This window comes from Perognathus longimembris, chromosome 9 (assembly GCF_023159225.1).
Source record: "Perognathus longimembris pacificus isolate PPM17 chromosome 9, ASM2315922v1, whole genome shotgun sequence".
NCBI lineage: Eukaryota > Metazoa > Chordata > Mammalia > Rodentia > Heteromyidae > Perognathus > Perognathus longimembris.
The window spans coordinates 38,241,457-38,256,009 of NC_063169.1; the positions used below are offsets into that span (position 1 = coordinate 38,241,457).

The 14,553-nt window shown below is 36.7% G+C and overlaps 1 protein-coding gene across 1 annotated transcript in view; it reads right to left on the reverse strand.

The window, feature by feature from the left end:
* Nucleotides 1-14,553, reverse strand: part of Frk (fyn related Src family tyrosine kinase) — a 92,648-nt gene that overhangs the window by 9,845 nt on the left and 68,250 nt on the right. Inside the window, exons 3-5 of the mRNA XM_048353943.1 lie at nucleotides 6,649-6,812; nucleotides 5,821-5,989; nucleotides 1,905-2,063 (exon numbers count right to left, since the gene is read on the reverse strand). Of these exons, the coding sequence (XP_048209900.1) occupies nucleotides 1,905-2,063; nucleotides 5,821-5,989; nucleotides 6,649-6,812 (492 nt within the window). The remainder of the gene's footprint in view (nucleotides 1-1,904; nucleotides 2,064-5,820; nucleotides 5,990-6,648; nucleotides 6,813-14,553) is intronic.

Here is a 14,553-nt window from a genome sequence, read left to right on the forward strand (position 1 = left end):
TACTATTACCAAACCTAAGACAGCCAGTGATGACTGGAACCTGGATAGAATATTGAGAATAGGTGAGAAAACATCATCATCATCATCATCATCATCATCATAATAATAATAATAATAAACACCTGGATATGTTTGAAGGAAAATCAATAAAATTTGATGTTAGGTTAGACATGGAATGTAGAAATGACACCAAGGTCAAGGTGAATATTGACATTGTTGAAGAACAAAATACTGGAAAATAGTAGATCACTAGGAACAATCATAAGATCAGTGCTAAGCACATCCTTTTGAGCTATGTGGAAGAAATTAGGGTTTGATGAAAATATTTTTTCTTCTCTTCAGTAGGACTTCAAATGATCATACTTTCTTAACCCACTTGATTTTATTTAGCCAAATGTAAAAGACACACCAATGACCTAGATCACTTCTGGTCAGAAGCTTCCAGAGTCCAAGTGAAACCAGTGGCATCTTCTTCCTCTGCCAAGTTGATCAACAAAGTGTAGCCACCAGTCAAGAAATTTTGCACATAGAAAATGAGGAAAAAACACTTGTCATGTAGAATCCCTGTCATCTGGAGGCTTCTGCCACAACTACATTTTTTAGACAGACTCAACTGACTCCAAGTGGAGATGATGATCCATCAGCAGCGGAGTACAATATTCAGAAGCAGGGAATAAAATCAGGGCCTCCTTACTACGTTTAAGTAATGACACTGCATGAAGTGAACAGAAGAGATTGTGCTGGGGAAAAGTCCTGGAGAATTCAAACTTGGTAAGAAGGTTAGGAAATAAAGAAATTTACACATATTGAGAACTGATTGGAGAAAGAAGATTGAAAACCAGATAAAACAAGTGGGCTAATTGCTCCTGATACCTGAAAACTGAAAGCTGATCATGTATGTAATGCCCATATTCTAAGTGATCTTTACAAAGCACATTGTTAGATACGAAACACACTCACTCTTACACTTTGGGGAATAAAGCAAAAGCAGTCAATAGCTTAAGGTGGTCTTTCTCTGATGGGTGACACATTCTGAAAGGTATTGAATCCGATGTCTTTATAAAGGGATCTAAGTATAGTTTGGTTTTTGATGGCATTTAATAGGCCATATTATAGTCTATTGTAATTTTGTGTTGTAGTTTAGAATTGCCAGCTTCACAAGTTTCTCTAAGACCCTCCTTCCATTTTTCTCACCATTTTGTCTATTCAATCAATCTCACTCTGATATTTTAAGAAATTAGGGGGAGGGAAGTCTGTCTTTGAGTATGAATTATTTTCTAAGAGCCTGATCTCTCATTTTAATACTTATTATTTGATTGTCTATTAAATTACTCATTTTAATAAATATCAACGCTTCACAATGCCCTTAAGTCTTTTTTGATTGCAGAAAGTAGATTGAGGAAAAGCATTAGTGTGTTTCTTCTCTGTAGTCTGAAAATATAATGTTACATGCTATGGACATATTGTAAATATCCACAAGTGCAATATTAGCAAATACAAAGAAAAAAACTCTAGGATATGTTTCTCCCTATATGACCCACAATATTCTATGTCCCTAAATTTTGCATGATATAATATATCAAGCTATTATTAATAATGTCTGATTAATATAGGAAGCAGAACATCGGGCCGAACCTCTATTCACCAATTTTCCATGTTACATTTACATACTTTGTTCCATTGTGAACAATTTGCTCTTCTACTACATAAACATTTCTCCTCTCCTTGAATATACAGTATATTTATTATTAAGTAGTAGTTGAGCAACTCAATGTCACAGCATTCATTCTTGCAGATAGACACACAGTGAAGACCTTTGGGTTAAAGAAGGTTTGCTAAATGGACATTTATAAAGCAAGCTAAACTAGATTCCTTTTCCCCCTTTCCTTAAGTCTTTCACTTACTTTGGAGATATTCTTGCAGGCTTCCATGTCTCATCAACTCTGTAATAATATAAATTGGATCTTCTAAAGTGCAAACCGCATAAAGCTGGATAAGCTTTGGATGTCTTAGGCTCTTCATTATCTGTGCCTCCCTCAGGAAGTCATTTGGATCCATTGAACCTGAAACAAGAAAAGGAGGAAATCATTTTACGTTATTGACCCATTCCTATTCTTGCAGCAGCCTGGTGGGAATCACCAGAGATTGCCTCCTGCCTCTCAGTAAAGTAAGAGCATCAGTGTCACAGATCTCCCAAGTTATCAAAGAATAGAATCAGTTCAACCAGGGCAACCTAATTACTAGATGTGTTGTTGTATCAGGGATTTGCAGTTTATATGTGATGACCTGTAGGTGAAGAGTGCTTGATCTCGGTCCATATGAAAAATGAAGAGAAAAAGAGAGACTGGCAGTCTAATTGATAAAACAAGGCAGACATCTTCAGAACACAAAGAGAAGACAACCTAGTAACATGAAAACTGAAGTATGTTGAATATTTAATTACTCAAGTCAGAGCTCTTTGTTTCAAGTCCCAGGGAAAACTGATGGCTGTCCTTCTCTTGGGTCCCAATGTAGGAACAACTGGGGGGGAAACTAAAAAAAAAAAATGGCATTCTGTCATACTTATGTCCTTCATTTTGTAGGAACATAGGCAACAGACCAAGCAGAAAACATTCAAGGGACATATCCAAAGAGTACCAGCTTTTTTTCACCAGCTTTATATATTTAAAGTGAAATTGATATTTAACATTCTCTCCTTTATTATCTGCTTCCATCATCAAATCTTTAAAAGTTTGACCAGGTGATAAAGGAAATGATATTTCAGCCTATTCTGAGGATTCATCTGTAGTTAAATTGTACTTAAAAAGTTCAACTCTGACTCACCCAGGCAACATGCCAAGTCATTACTATCAAATAAAATTGAAAAGGAAGGATATCTGCTGTTTACATTTCATTGGTAATTTTCAGATCTTTTATTTCTTGTAGGATATGATGCTTTGGAAGCATTATTGTAGCTGACCAAATGCTGTCATGTCTCATCTTAGTATTCACTAGGGATCATCTATCTTCTGTGGAAGCTGGGAGGTCATTTCCTTCATCTTCTTTTCCATAATGAAGATATTACAACCAATATTTGAGCTCAGGCATAGACACCCTCTAAGAGTCTAAGGCAGCATGGTGACCTAGCAATGAACATGAAGCTAGGAAGAATTACAAGTGATAACCCTTGGAGAGTCTCAAAGATCAACATACAGGTCCAAAAGACTCTGGGTTTTAGAGAAAGCTCAGCTTTGCTGCTAGTTCCCTGTATGATCTTAAACAAGTGATCCAATCTCTCTGAGCTTCAGTGGCTAATGTGAGGCTAATTATCCTGTTCACACTGTATTTATCAGGATAATAGCAACACCTGAAACAAATAGTCAATGATGGCTGATCCTTATTTTTACTATTATGTATTCGCATACTCTTGAGAAAACAAAACAAACCAATTGTTAATAGTTTTACGCTGATTGAAGAGGAGAAGGGACAAGGCCTTAAAGTAGAAAACTACATTTCTTATTCTTCCATCACATTATTTTTGAGCTCCATCAACTCCGACTCTACCACTGGTTTACTCCACATAATCAAGTAGGCCAAAATTTGGAGTACCAATTGAAAACTATAGCTGGAAATAAAAGAAGCTCCTACACCAAAATAAATCAGTTAGTTCTTAGCTGAATAACTAGTTGTTAAGCTGTTGTTGTATAACCCACTTGTGATCAAATATGGGTACATTGTCACCCAACACTCAAATTAAAAAATATTGATAATCTGATTTATGGAGCTTCTAGGGATAGCAGCAATTGTAAAAATCATTCAATTTCTGTGGGACAAGGAAACTATACCCAAGCCAGACTATGTGTAAAAGCTGACATTGTGGTACGGCAGGCTTCTCTGTGGGTAATGCTATTAGAGCACTTCCCAGTGGCCACAACAATTATAGTCCACCAGCTAGAGTACAAGAGAGACCCAACCTCAACTCTACTAGCAGTGCAACATTAAATATTAATTTTTGCCTGTCAAACTACTGTGAGAGTTGATTTCAAGCTCATTTATATTTTGTGGTAGTCAGCTAGGCAATAAATAGCTGCTAAATTTGATGAATGGCCCCAGTGAAGTGAAGACATTTAACCAATCACCAAAACTGTTTGCTGCTGTTACACTGTAAATCAATAGTAATTATTCCTGTTGAAGAGAAAACAATCATGGCTTTTTCTTAGTATAATAAATATGATTTTTGTTTTTCTCTTCTGACCTCCCAAAGGCCTTCCTTAGAAAGCAATGTTAAGAAGATGATATCTTGCTGTTTGTTTCCTTTTGGAAAAGAATAATTTGATTCGGCAATAATGTTCAGTTACATATGTGAACAAGATTAGGATTTAAAAGTATCTACTTGGTGGCTGAAAAAGAAGTCTCAGGTGCTGGAACAGACTGTCCTTAACTGATGTAGTCAGATGGCGTCTGGTCATGTAAAAATACCCCAAATTGTTTAACCTGCCAGACAGGAATGCTGGAACCCAACTGCTATTGCACTGGTTCATCTGTGCCTCAGGTGCGCCTGTCCACTGCACTTAGAGGCTAACATTTCTTTAGAACTCACAGCATACACTTTTTACACATTAACTCAATGTGTCCTCATAAAACTCTACAGATCAGAAATGGTTTATAATACCTACTTCCAGATGAGGAGATTCAGAAAGGTCAATCAATTGTCTAAAGGTTAGAAAGAATAGAATGAAGTCTGAACATAGGTTCATCTTACCACAGACTCCATGCTCTTAACTATTAAAACACCAAGAATCCAACATTTTCAGTTTCTAGTACCCTGAGGGTCTCCACAGCTTTTTCATAATAGACTATGCCAAAATAACTTCTTAGTCTTTCTCTGAGTTACTTTGTTAGCTCCAAATAACTAAGAAGTTTTTGCCCTAAGAACTTTTCATTTGAAAAGTTTTAAAGTAAATGTCAGTTCCATGGGGCTGTATGGTACAATAGTAGTAATGGATTTATGTTTGAATCCAAGCTTTGCCATTTGTTGAAATAATAATAACAAATATTGAGGACTATTATAAATCACAAACTATGCAAAGCATTTCTCCTAATGATCTAATTTTGTTTTCATACAACACTTAAAGGTTGTAGCCTTATTGCTATCTCTATTTTCCAAATGGAGATAAAACTGAAGGATAGAGTAGTTCAAATTTTTGCTTAAGAACAATTAAGTAGCAAGTCATAGCAAAGTTACTAAAGTTGCTCAATCTCACTGAATTCTTTCAGCCCATCTTTAAAATGGAAAGACTAATTGATTCCCTGGCTGGATGAATATTGATCTTAGGTTAGTTTTACCTTCCACAGATGGGGAAATGAAAATGGAAATAACAACACCTCCTAGATTTTTAAAAATGAACTGTTGTAGATGGGCCATTTTCCCTTTAATCATCTGATCAGTGTTTAATACAGTTAATCCTTGAATACCACCCATGTTCAATCCAGTATATATATATATGTATATATATATATATATATATATATATATCGATATTTTTTTATCTAAAGTTAGGAACAAAGGGGAAGAAGAACTTTAAAAGATTGAATCTTAACTTCAAAGAAGAAACGCACTATTTGAAACCTGAATTGGGGTATTTTAAGCTTAGCTGATCCAGGCAGCTGGCATTCTGTTTCAAAGCTTGACCGTGGCCCAGGGTCACCTTGGGTGGAAAGAACGATGACAACACTGGCTCGCTGCCAGCTCTGTCTGTCCTCTGACATCTCAGACACTTATAGTAGCAAGTTGTGCTCATGACAATCAGTATCTGCCATTTCAATTTTGACGTCCCCTACCTGGCTTTAACGTTTTTACGGCAACTGGAGTGGTATTGTTCCACAGGCCTTCCCACACTTCACCAAACTGGCCGGATCCCAGCCGCTTCAGGAGCTGTACAGAATTGCGGTCTATCTCCCACTGGTCCGCCGTTTTATATGACAAATCAAAAGGAGTGGGGACCTGTATCTGTTTCCCAGAATAAGGAAAATATAGGTAAAGAAAACAGATAGATGTGATGCTTTTGTGGAAAATAATAATCCAGGTACATTTTAAGAAAAAATGACCCTTTTAAAAGGAAAATACAACAATTGACATTCTAATTACTTTAAAGTGGATAACCATTGTAGGAGATTCTGCACTGCTATCTGTTTTCACTGATCCTACCACAAAACCTGCATCCCCATGTCTGTCTGTCCCATGAGCCCCCACCAGCCTGACCCAGCCTGACACAGGTCCCTGCCAATTTACCAACTAAATCCTCCCCGTGTGAAGACTCAGTGGGCACACCACCTCCCTCATAGTTCCTCCCCATGCCCTGAAATTAAATCATTTCTTTTTAGATGTCATGTATTTTGTAAAATAAAATTATGTTCTTTCAAAATTATTATTTATATGTTCATTCCCTTGTTTACTCCTTTAGTTAATTTTTAAAAATATTCTTAGCATCAGCTGCTTATCATCCAGTAAACAAAACTGGCAAAGGGCCCTGCCTTCCTAACGTTCATGGTCAAGTTTAGCATGTACCATCCTCTCTCTGTTGAACTGACATTGTGTGATAAATACTCAACTATCTCAAAGAAAACAGAATTCAAATTCAAATTCAGCATAGCTTGAGAGCATGTTACCTTTAAGCATGGTTTACCCAGCCTCACACACAGGCTATCGCTTTGGTTGCTGTAGTAGTTTACAAATTCATTCAGTGTGGAGAAGGTTTGTTTCCGGGTAAGGAAAAAGCCCCCTTCGTCCAGTCTTCTGATTCTGTAGTGTTTCACAACTCCTTCATCCAAAACTGAAACCCAAAGTAAGTCCTGTTAGTAAACTTCTTGTCAAAACCAAGCATAATGCAGTCATTATATCCATGTATACTACATACTCAACTACATAATTATATGAGGAAGAACAATGAACGGGGTGACATTGATCATGAGATAATGTCCTCATAACTTGACTTCTGTGATTGAAACCACTCTATACAACTACATCATAAAAATTAATTTTAGGAAAAAATGAGTACATTTGTATTTGTATATTTGTATTGTGAATATTTTTCAATGTGGAATTAAATTGACACAAAATAATGTATTTTTTAAGTTCTTAGAAAATGCTCAAGGAAATTTAAGATGAATATACATAACAAAAGAAAAACAGCTGGCTGGAGATATGGCCTAGTGGCAAGAGTGCTTGCCTCGTATACATGAGGCCCTAGGTTCAATTCCCCAGCACCACATACACAGAAAGTGGCCAGAAGTGGCGCTGTGGCTCAAGTGGCAGAGTGCTAGCCTTGAGCAAAGAGAAGCCAGGGACAGTGCTCAGGCCCTGAGTCCAAGCCCCAAGACTGGCCAAAAAAAAAAAAGAAAGAAAGAAAAACAGCTGGCCCAACTACCTAACTTTAAGTATTTTTTAAAAAGTAGAAAAAGGAAGTGGAGTCACAATGAAAGAAATAGAAGGTAAACATAAAGGAGTGCATTCAGCACTGAAATCATTCCATACTTGAAAGCATCATAAAGGTGTTTAGAAACAGTTCAACTCTTCCCAGTAATGTTACCCCCAGAATTCAATAATCCCGAGCCTAAATTAAAAGGTATTCTTAGTGCTACCTTAACAGTGTTATAAGAATTCCATGGGCTTCTCATTACACTGTCCCTCAATGCAAGAAGATAACAGCAGTTCAATAAAAGCATTTCCACAGGGTCTACATGATGTGGTTTGCATGTACAACTTTCCTGTAGCATTGGTTAATACTAAAATGAATTTGACAACATCTGTAAAAATAAACTGCATCATTTTTAAGTTATTCCAACTTACTGTCTATATTTTGTTACTTCTGCCTGCCACCAACTATTATTTCTTCCATTGTTAATGACATTGTGATTTTCTCAGAGAATCTATGCTCCTGTAAAAGCTTGGGTTGTAGAGACACCTCAGCCCTACTCTGAGCTGAGGAAGGTCCATGGTCTCCAAGACCCTCTCTTCTAGGGCTCATGTTGCGGAGCTCCAGAGAGACAAAAAGAGTTTTGTTGTTGCTGGTTTCATTGCTTTGTGTTATTCCTGGAAGCACTTTAAAATTCTTTTCTACAGCAGAGTGGCAAGCTTACCAGAAGCAAAGCATCCAGATAAAAAAGTAGTCTTATATTTGGAAAGCAAAACTTAAACTTTAGAGTTGGCCAACCCTGTCTTTTTCAGCAACAAGGCTTGGTTACTTTTTGCTTAACTTTGTTTAAAGCAAATCTTCCACTCCAGCCCTTAAAATACTGACTTAAAATACTGCAATTCATGCCTATTGTTTCTCTTATCAAAGTATTGGCTTACATGAACTATAAATACAGCTATCCTGAGGTCCTTCAATAAGCAGTTAAGCTAAACTAATGCTTTCATGAAAAGAAAGAAAATGGAGTCAAATACATCCAATAACACAGGGGTGTACACAAACATGCCAATGACTAAGACAAAGCCACTTCCCACTTTTTCTGTGTATATGGTACTGAGGAATTGAACCCAGGGCTTCATGCATGCAAGGCAAGCACTCTACCACTAAGCCACATTCCCAGCCCTTAGTGAAATATTTCTGGACCAATAGTTTTAAGCAAATTAATTTTCTGATAGGTGGTAAGAAATGTGGTTACAAAATGCCTTCCTAAGTCACTGGCAGAGTTCACTTGAGATAGACAGATATTTATTAGGTGTCATAAAAATACAGGAAATATGAAACAAATATGAAAACTAGAGGATTACAATTCCAAATTTGATGATATCCTTCCCTTAATAACATTAGTAAAAAAAAAAAAAAGATGTAACCAATATAGGTCAACACACCTAATAAAGTAATCACATGCCTTTTATTATTTCTAGTAATATTTAATTTGTACTCGAAGCGGATTATACTCCACCCATCCTTAGCTAAAAGTACCACATGAGCTTTTCTGCTCATTTTTAGGGATCAGATAATCCTACTTCACTTAAAATTACAAATACTCCAAATTCAAACTAAGATGTCCCAACCCAAGAGATTAACCAGAACACTCCATTCCTTGATGAAAGGACCAGTTTTCTGCCTGTCCAAACCCAGGCCTGCTTCAGGCTGAAAGAAAGCAGTAGTACTTTTTTTAAATGTGAGTGGTTTCCTCTTTATTTCTCTGCCTAGAGCTGCTTTCTCCCCTTCCCCTGCTTGCTGAGTGTTTAGGGTAGGCGCAGTGATAGGAGAGTGTGAGAAATGAGTTGGCATACTCAGATGTCATCAAGGCTGGTGGGCTTCACACTTTGAGCATGCTGAGAGGCTTCCCTTCTGACTCCTATCTTGAACTCTATGCCAATCCTTTAACGCTTTCCCATCCCAGCAGTATCTCCACTGCAGCTCCCAAAAGACAGGAGTTTCCCAGGCTGCCTGCACCTAGAGCCCCTCAGCTTCTTTCCTTGTTAGTTCACCTAGCACACACTCCTCTAGAAGGCACCTCCTCATCATTTGGCAGAAGCTCACCAGGATAGAAGAACCCCGTACTCCTGGGGACTATCCACCAGCAGCAATCTGACACATTTGTTCTGGAAGGAGGTCCCCTTATGGTTGAGAAATAATTCTCTCCAGAGATAAGACAGTTGTTGACTTCTCCATTGGTTATTAGGAGAAGAGGCTAGTGCCAGGATGTACCACAGGTTGTCTTAATCTTCTCAACCTGTACTGGGTACCTGTTCTCTGAATTCCCAACTGCAGAAAGCACAGGGTGGCCTTCCTCAAGCTCCCTCTCAGAAGTCTGAGGTGCTCATTGGGAAAGAGTGGGGATGCACAGTGTGCTTAGAACTTTCTCCACAAGAAAAATGCCCTTCTCAAATTCTTCCTCCCTTTTACATCTTGTGTACTTTTAAATCATTAACTAGAGGAGGGATCTACAAGCAGTAATACCTGTCTTGGACCAATTTCTTTGTAAAATTTTGCATATGAGAATCTAGCTTTGGAATTTTATTTCTGTTTTATTTTAGAGCCTCAGTAAAAAATGCCATTGAAATGGTCTATTATAGCCATATTTATTGATCTAATCACTATACAATGCACTATGTTACATTATCTTACATTATCTTCATGAAAGTTACATAAGGTATATATCACTAGGCTCATTTTACTAATCACAAAACTGGAGGTGACTCAGCCAGGATTCAAACTTGGGGCCTTGTGAGTCTAAAATGTTTCATAACCAGTGGGTTTCTGGTAGTGTTCAAGTTGTTAAAGGGACATCTACTTCATGACAAAAAAAAAAAAAGAGACATGATTTGCATATGAAAAGCCTTTACTTTCCACTTTTTTATTAAAATTCAGAGGTCAGGCACACTTTCAGCCCACCCAAAAAGAATACCTGTTTCTTAAATTAAAATCCTTTAAGTGACTGAAGTGCATCCTTGGACTCTTATCTGTCAAGTTACCAGTTCCACTGACGATGCCTCTTGGGGAAAGAATAATTGCCATATATTCTCAACATCTAATAGAAAAGTTTTATTATGGTATAGAGCTTAGACCATAATAAACTCTAGTGTATGTATTAAAAGGCCAACAAAAAACGGAACAGGGGGCTGGGGATATAGCCTAGTGGCAAGAGTGCCTGCCTCGGATACACGAGGCCCTAGGTTCGATTCCCCAGCACCACATATACAGAAAACGGCCAGAAGCGGCGCTGTGGCTCAAGTGGCAGAGTGCTAGCCTTGAGCAGGAAGAAGCCAGGGACAGTGCTCAGGCCCTGAGTCCAAGGCCCAGGACTGGCCAAAAAAAAAAAAACGGAACAGCTATAAGTAATAACCCATTTGTCCCAATTCGTTTATCTACAATGTAATGAAAATATTAGAAGTGGAACCATAGCAAAATATAAAATATACCTGCAATTTATATAAATTATTGTCCTGAAAATATAAGCTTTGTTAGTTATCAAAAAAGAATAGTATATAAATTGTAGTGGAAATATCCAGCAAGCCAATAGGTCTGTAATTGGGAGTGAGGAAACACTATTTTTAATTCCCCTTTTGTAAAGCAAGGTAGGACATCTTTTAGTTGGAAATTGAAGTGAACTACAATAAACACAAATTGACCAATTTCATTGTAATGGAGTACAAAAGATCTAATGGCTTTCAAGCTAGAGATTAAAGTCAATACATGACTGAAGAGCTAAAGAATACCTTATTTTCTTAATAGGAGATGCAAATCATAGCGATTGATATCACTTTGGCTACTGCTACTGACCATAAAGAAAAGACAAACAAATGTTTGCCAGATCTTTATAGCTACAAATTTAAACCCTTAACTATGGAATGCCCAGGGTTTCAGAGTCTTAGAACTAGGGAAAAAGGGACTTGCTATTCCTTTTGTGGTTTGTTGTGATCTTTATTACCGAATGAAACCTATTCCAAATTCTGCAGAATGTAACTAAATGATAACACCTGTACACTTTCTTATACTAGATTGCTGAGTTCAAATTGGTTCAGCATCTCAGTATTTCAACTGCAGAACCTTATATAGGTAATTATAAAATACAATAGAGTCATCCATCAACAAAGTCATCCGTCAACATTATGATTGAACTGAGTGACTAGGAATCTAGAGTTTAAAGTCATTTCTCTCATTATGCTCTTTGACCTGGGGGAAAATATTCAACCAACCAATTAATCAACTGATTAATCTACCAGAACATGTCCAAGAATTAGAATCTATTGCAAAGACATAGGTAAGTATACACGGAATACAAAAACGTCTGTTGAACATGGAAACAGTTCATCTACTTAGGAGCATTAACTTCTATTTGACTCAAACATACCACAAGTCATCTGATCATTAGACTACCACCATGCCCAGAATTGGTAATTCTGGGAGCATCCCATGTCATTTAGATGGGATCTAAATGGGATTTAGATGGGAGTCCTATGCCCAGCTACCACCTGCAGTACAGTCTTACTTGTCACCATCTCAGACAATAGAAAAGAGATTGTCGCTAAATAAAAATGTTATAAGATTTTGTCATATAGAACTTGAATAATTATAGTCAAGCTATTCCAAAATTAGATATTTAAAGTATAGAATCTCTCAAAACTATCTTTGTAACTTAGCATAAATATAGGTTTAGAGGCTGTGTCTGAAAGCCCCCAAGATGCCTAGTCAGTGCAGTGAATAATATCAGTATGATAAGTGGTTTGGCACTTCACAGATTTTTAAAAATGGTCAATTGAGAAGATTTTCATCTTTCAGCAGGTTTTCTGGCATCATCTAAGAATAGCCATATTCCTCCTGACTGATACTAATTTGTTTCCACACGAAGTAAAACAATATGACTTCTTTGACTGAGCAAAGGATTGAAAATCAAGAACTCTCCGCCCTCATCTTATTCTGCTAGTGATTTGTTCTTTGACCTTAGGCAAGGAATTTCATTTCCGTTTCCTTACCTAGAAAATGAGAATAATGATCTTATTTATATGCCCCCAGAGGGAGAGTTTGAGTGTCTTTGTTCAAAAAGAATGATAGATATTTCCAATGAGCAATTTGTGAGGATCCTATTACAATATCAGTACTATCAAATAGCACTGTCAACAAATGAAAGTCATTTCCACAAAAGTAACATTTTCCATGCTTTACACAGTAATAGCTCCACAACACAGTGTCTACCAAACATATTCAGTGCTACTAATTCAAGATGACGGAACACCTACACATATAACCTCCTGCTGATGTGTTTCATTTTCATGAGGTTTATTACAAAGGTAACTTTGATGACTCTCCTTACATCACTGCCTCAGAACTCATACCAGCTACCAAGTAGAAAAAACACTGAGTTATGTTGCATCTCTCATTGAAACAGAATTTAAGAATCATGCTTACTTTATATTGAATTCTTCTGCACAACATTTAGGACTCCAGCATGAGTAATTTTGAAAGGAGCAAGTATATCTAACTTAAAATATTATTAGGCCAGGCATGGTAGCATATGCCTGTACTTCATCTACTTAGGAAGCAGAAATAGGAAGACAACAATCCACAGCCAGCTTGAACAAAAGTGTGAGATTTTATCTAATAAACTAAAACAACAAGAACAAAAAGACTAGGGGCATGGCCTAAGTAGTAGAGCAATCACCTAACAATCATGAGGCTCTGCGTTGAAACTCCATATATGTTTACATATAGATGGATGATTCCTATAGAAAGGTTATTGTCCTCTAAGGGAAAAATCTTTGACCCAAGGAAACAAACATGACTGATTTATTTTATGTAGACAACTCAACTAGTTAGTCCAGGAAAGTACCTGGCTTCCATCCAGGAATGGCTCATATATTTTGAACACTGAGTCAGTAAGTTTTACTATTAAACTAGTAGATTGAGTTAGGTTCAGATTCATTAATAAAATGTCTTTGTTGATTGACAAAAGAAAAAGTAGCTACGTTAGACTACTTAAGCAGTATAGGACTGATAGCTCTCAAGTCCTGGAAACTTCCAGGAAGTCTACTAGTCTAAGGCATACTGTTTGTCAGAGGTATCTTAAACAGACAAAACCTAGCTATCTCCTCCATACTACATAGCACTCCCCCATCCATTTCTGGCTCTCTAAATTCAATTTAGCTGGTCCCTAAATTTTTGGAACAGACTGTCAGTTTTATCATTTGCTTATCTTTCACTTAAGAAAACTTTTTTTCATTAATAATACATACTTGCAATGTTTAATATTTTGGCTGCTAATTTACTTGAAACATTGTCTACCACAATTTTATAGAAAAGTAGTGTTTTCAACATCCAATTCTGCAGAGAACACTCCAGAAATGACTCAACTTTTTATTCCTCTCAGAACACCTAACTCTTCACTAAGTTATTATTAATTGCAATAAATCACAAGAATTTAACTTACTTACATTGTATTATCTCAGTTACTTGAAGAAAATCATACACAGTGTTAAAAATATAATGTGACATAAGAATAATACTTTTAGTCTTCACAACTTCCTTGAAGGAATTAACTGGAATATTTAAATTAATTCATTTAATTACATCTATGCCTTATTTTGGAAAGGTCCAAATGGTTGCATAAATTATAAAATATCTCAAGATAAAATTTAAAATAAGTTGGTATAGGGAGTGTAACTCAGTGACACAGAACCTGTATGACATGCACAAAAACCGAGGTTCAGCCTGTGGCACTCAAAAACTAAAATAAAAACCTCAGGTTCCCTTGATGGTAATATGCCAAAAGGTAAAGGACAGAATGATGACTCTAGAAACAGAACTAATGTATTTTATTTGAGATATGCATCAAGCTGGTGAAATGTTAGCACAGGATCTGGCTCTCTACCTTTCAAACAGTTCCTAAAACAAAGGAAATATATTCAGTTACCTAATTCCCTTGGTAAAATATCAACTATAAGTCCAGCAGAGAGAGAGAGAGAGAGAGAGAGAGAGAGAGAGAGAGAGAGAGAAACTATTTTGGGTATATTAAAGTGAGAGAAATTTCTCACATAGATCCTCAAAAAGAAATACATAGAAAAAAATAGGATATGAAATACCATCAAAAAATTCCTGA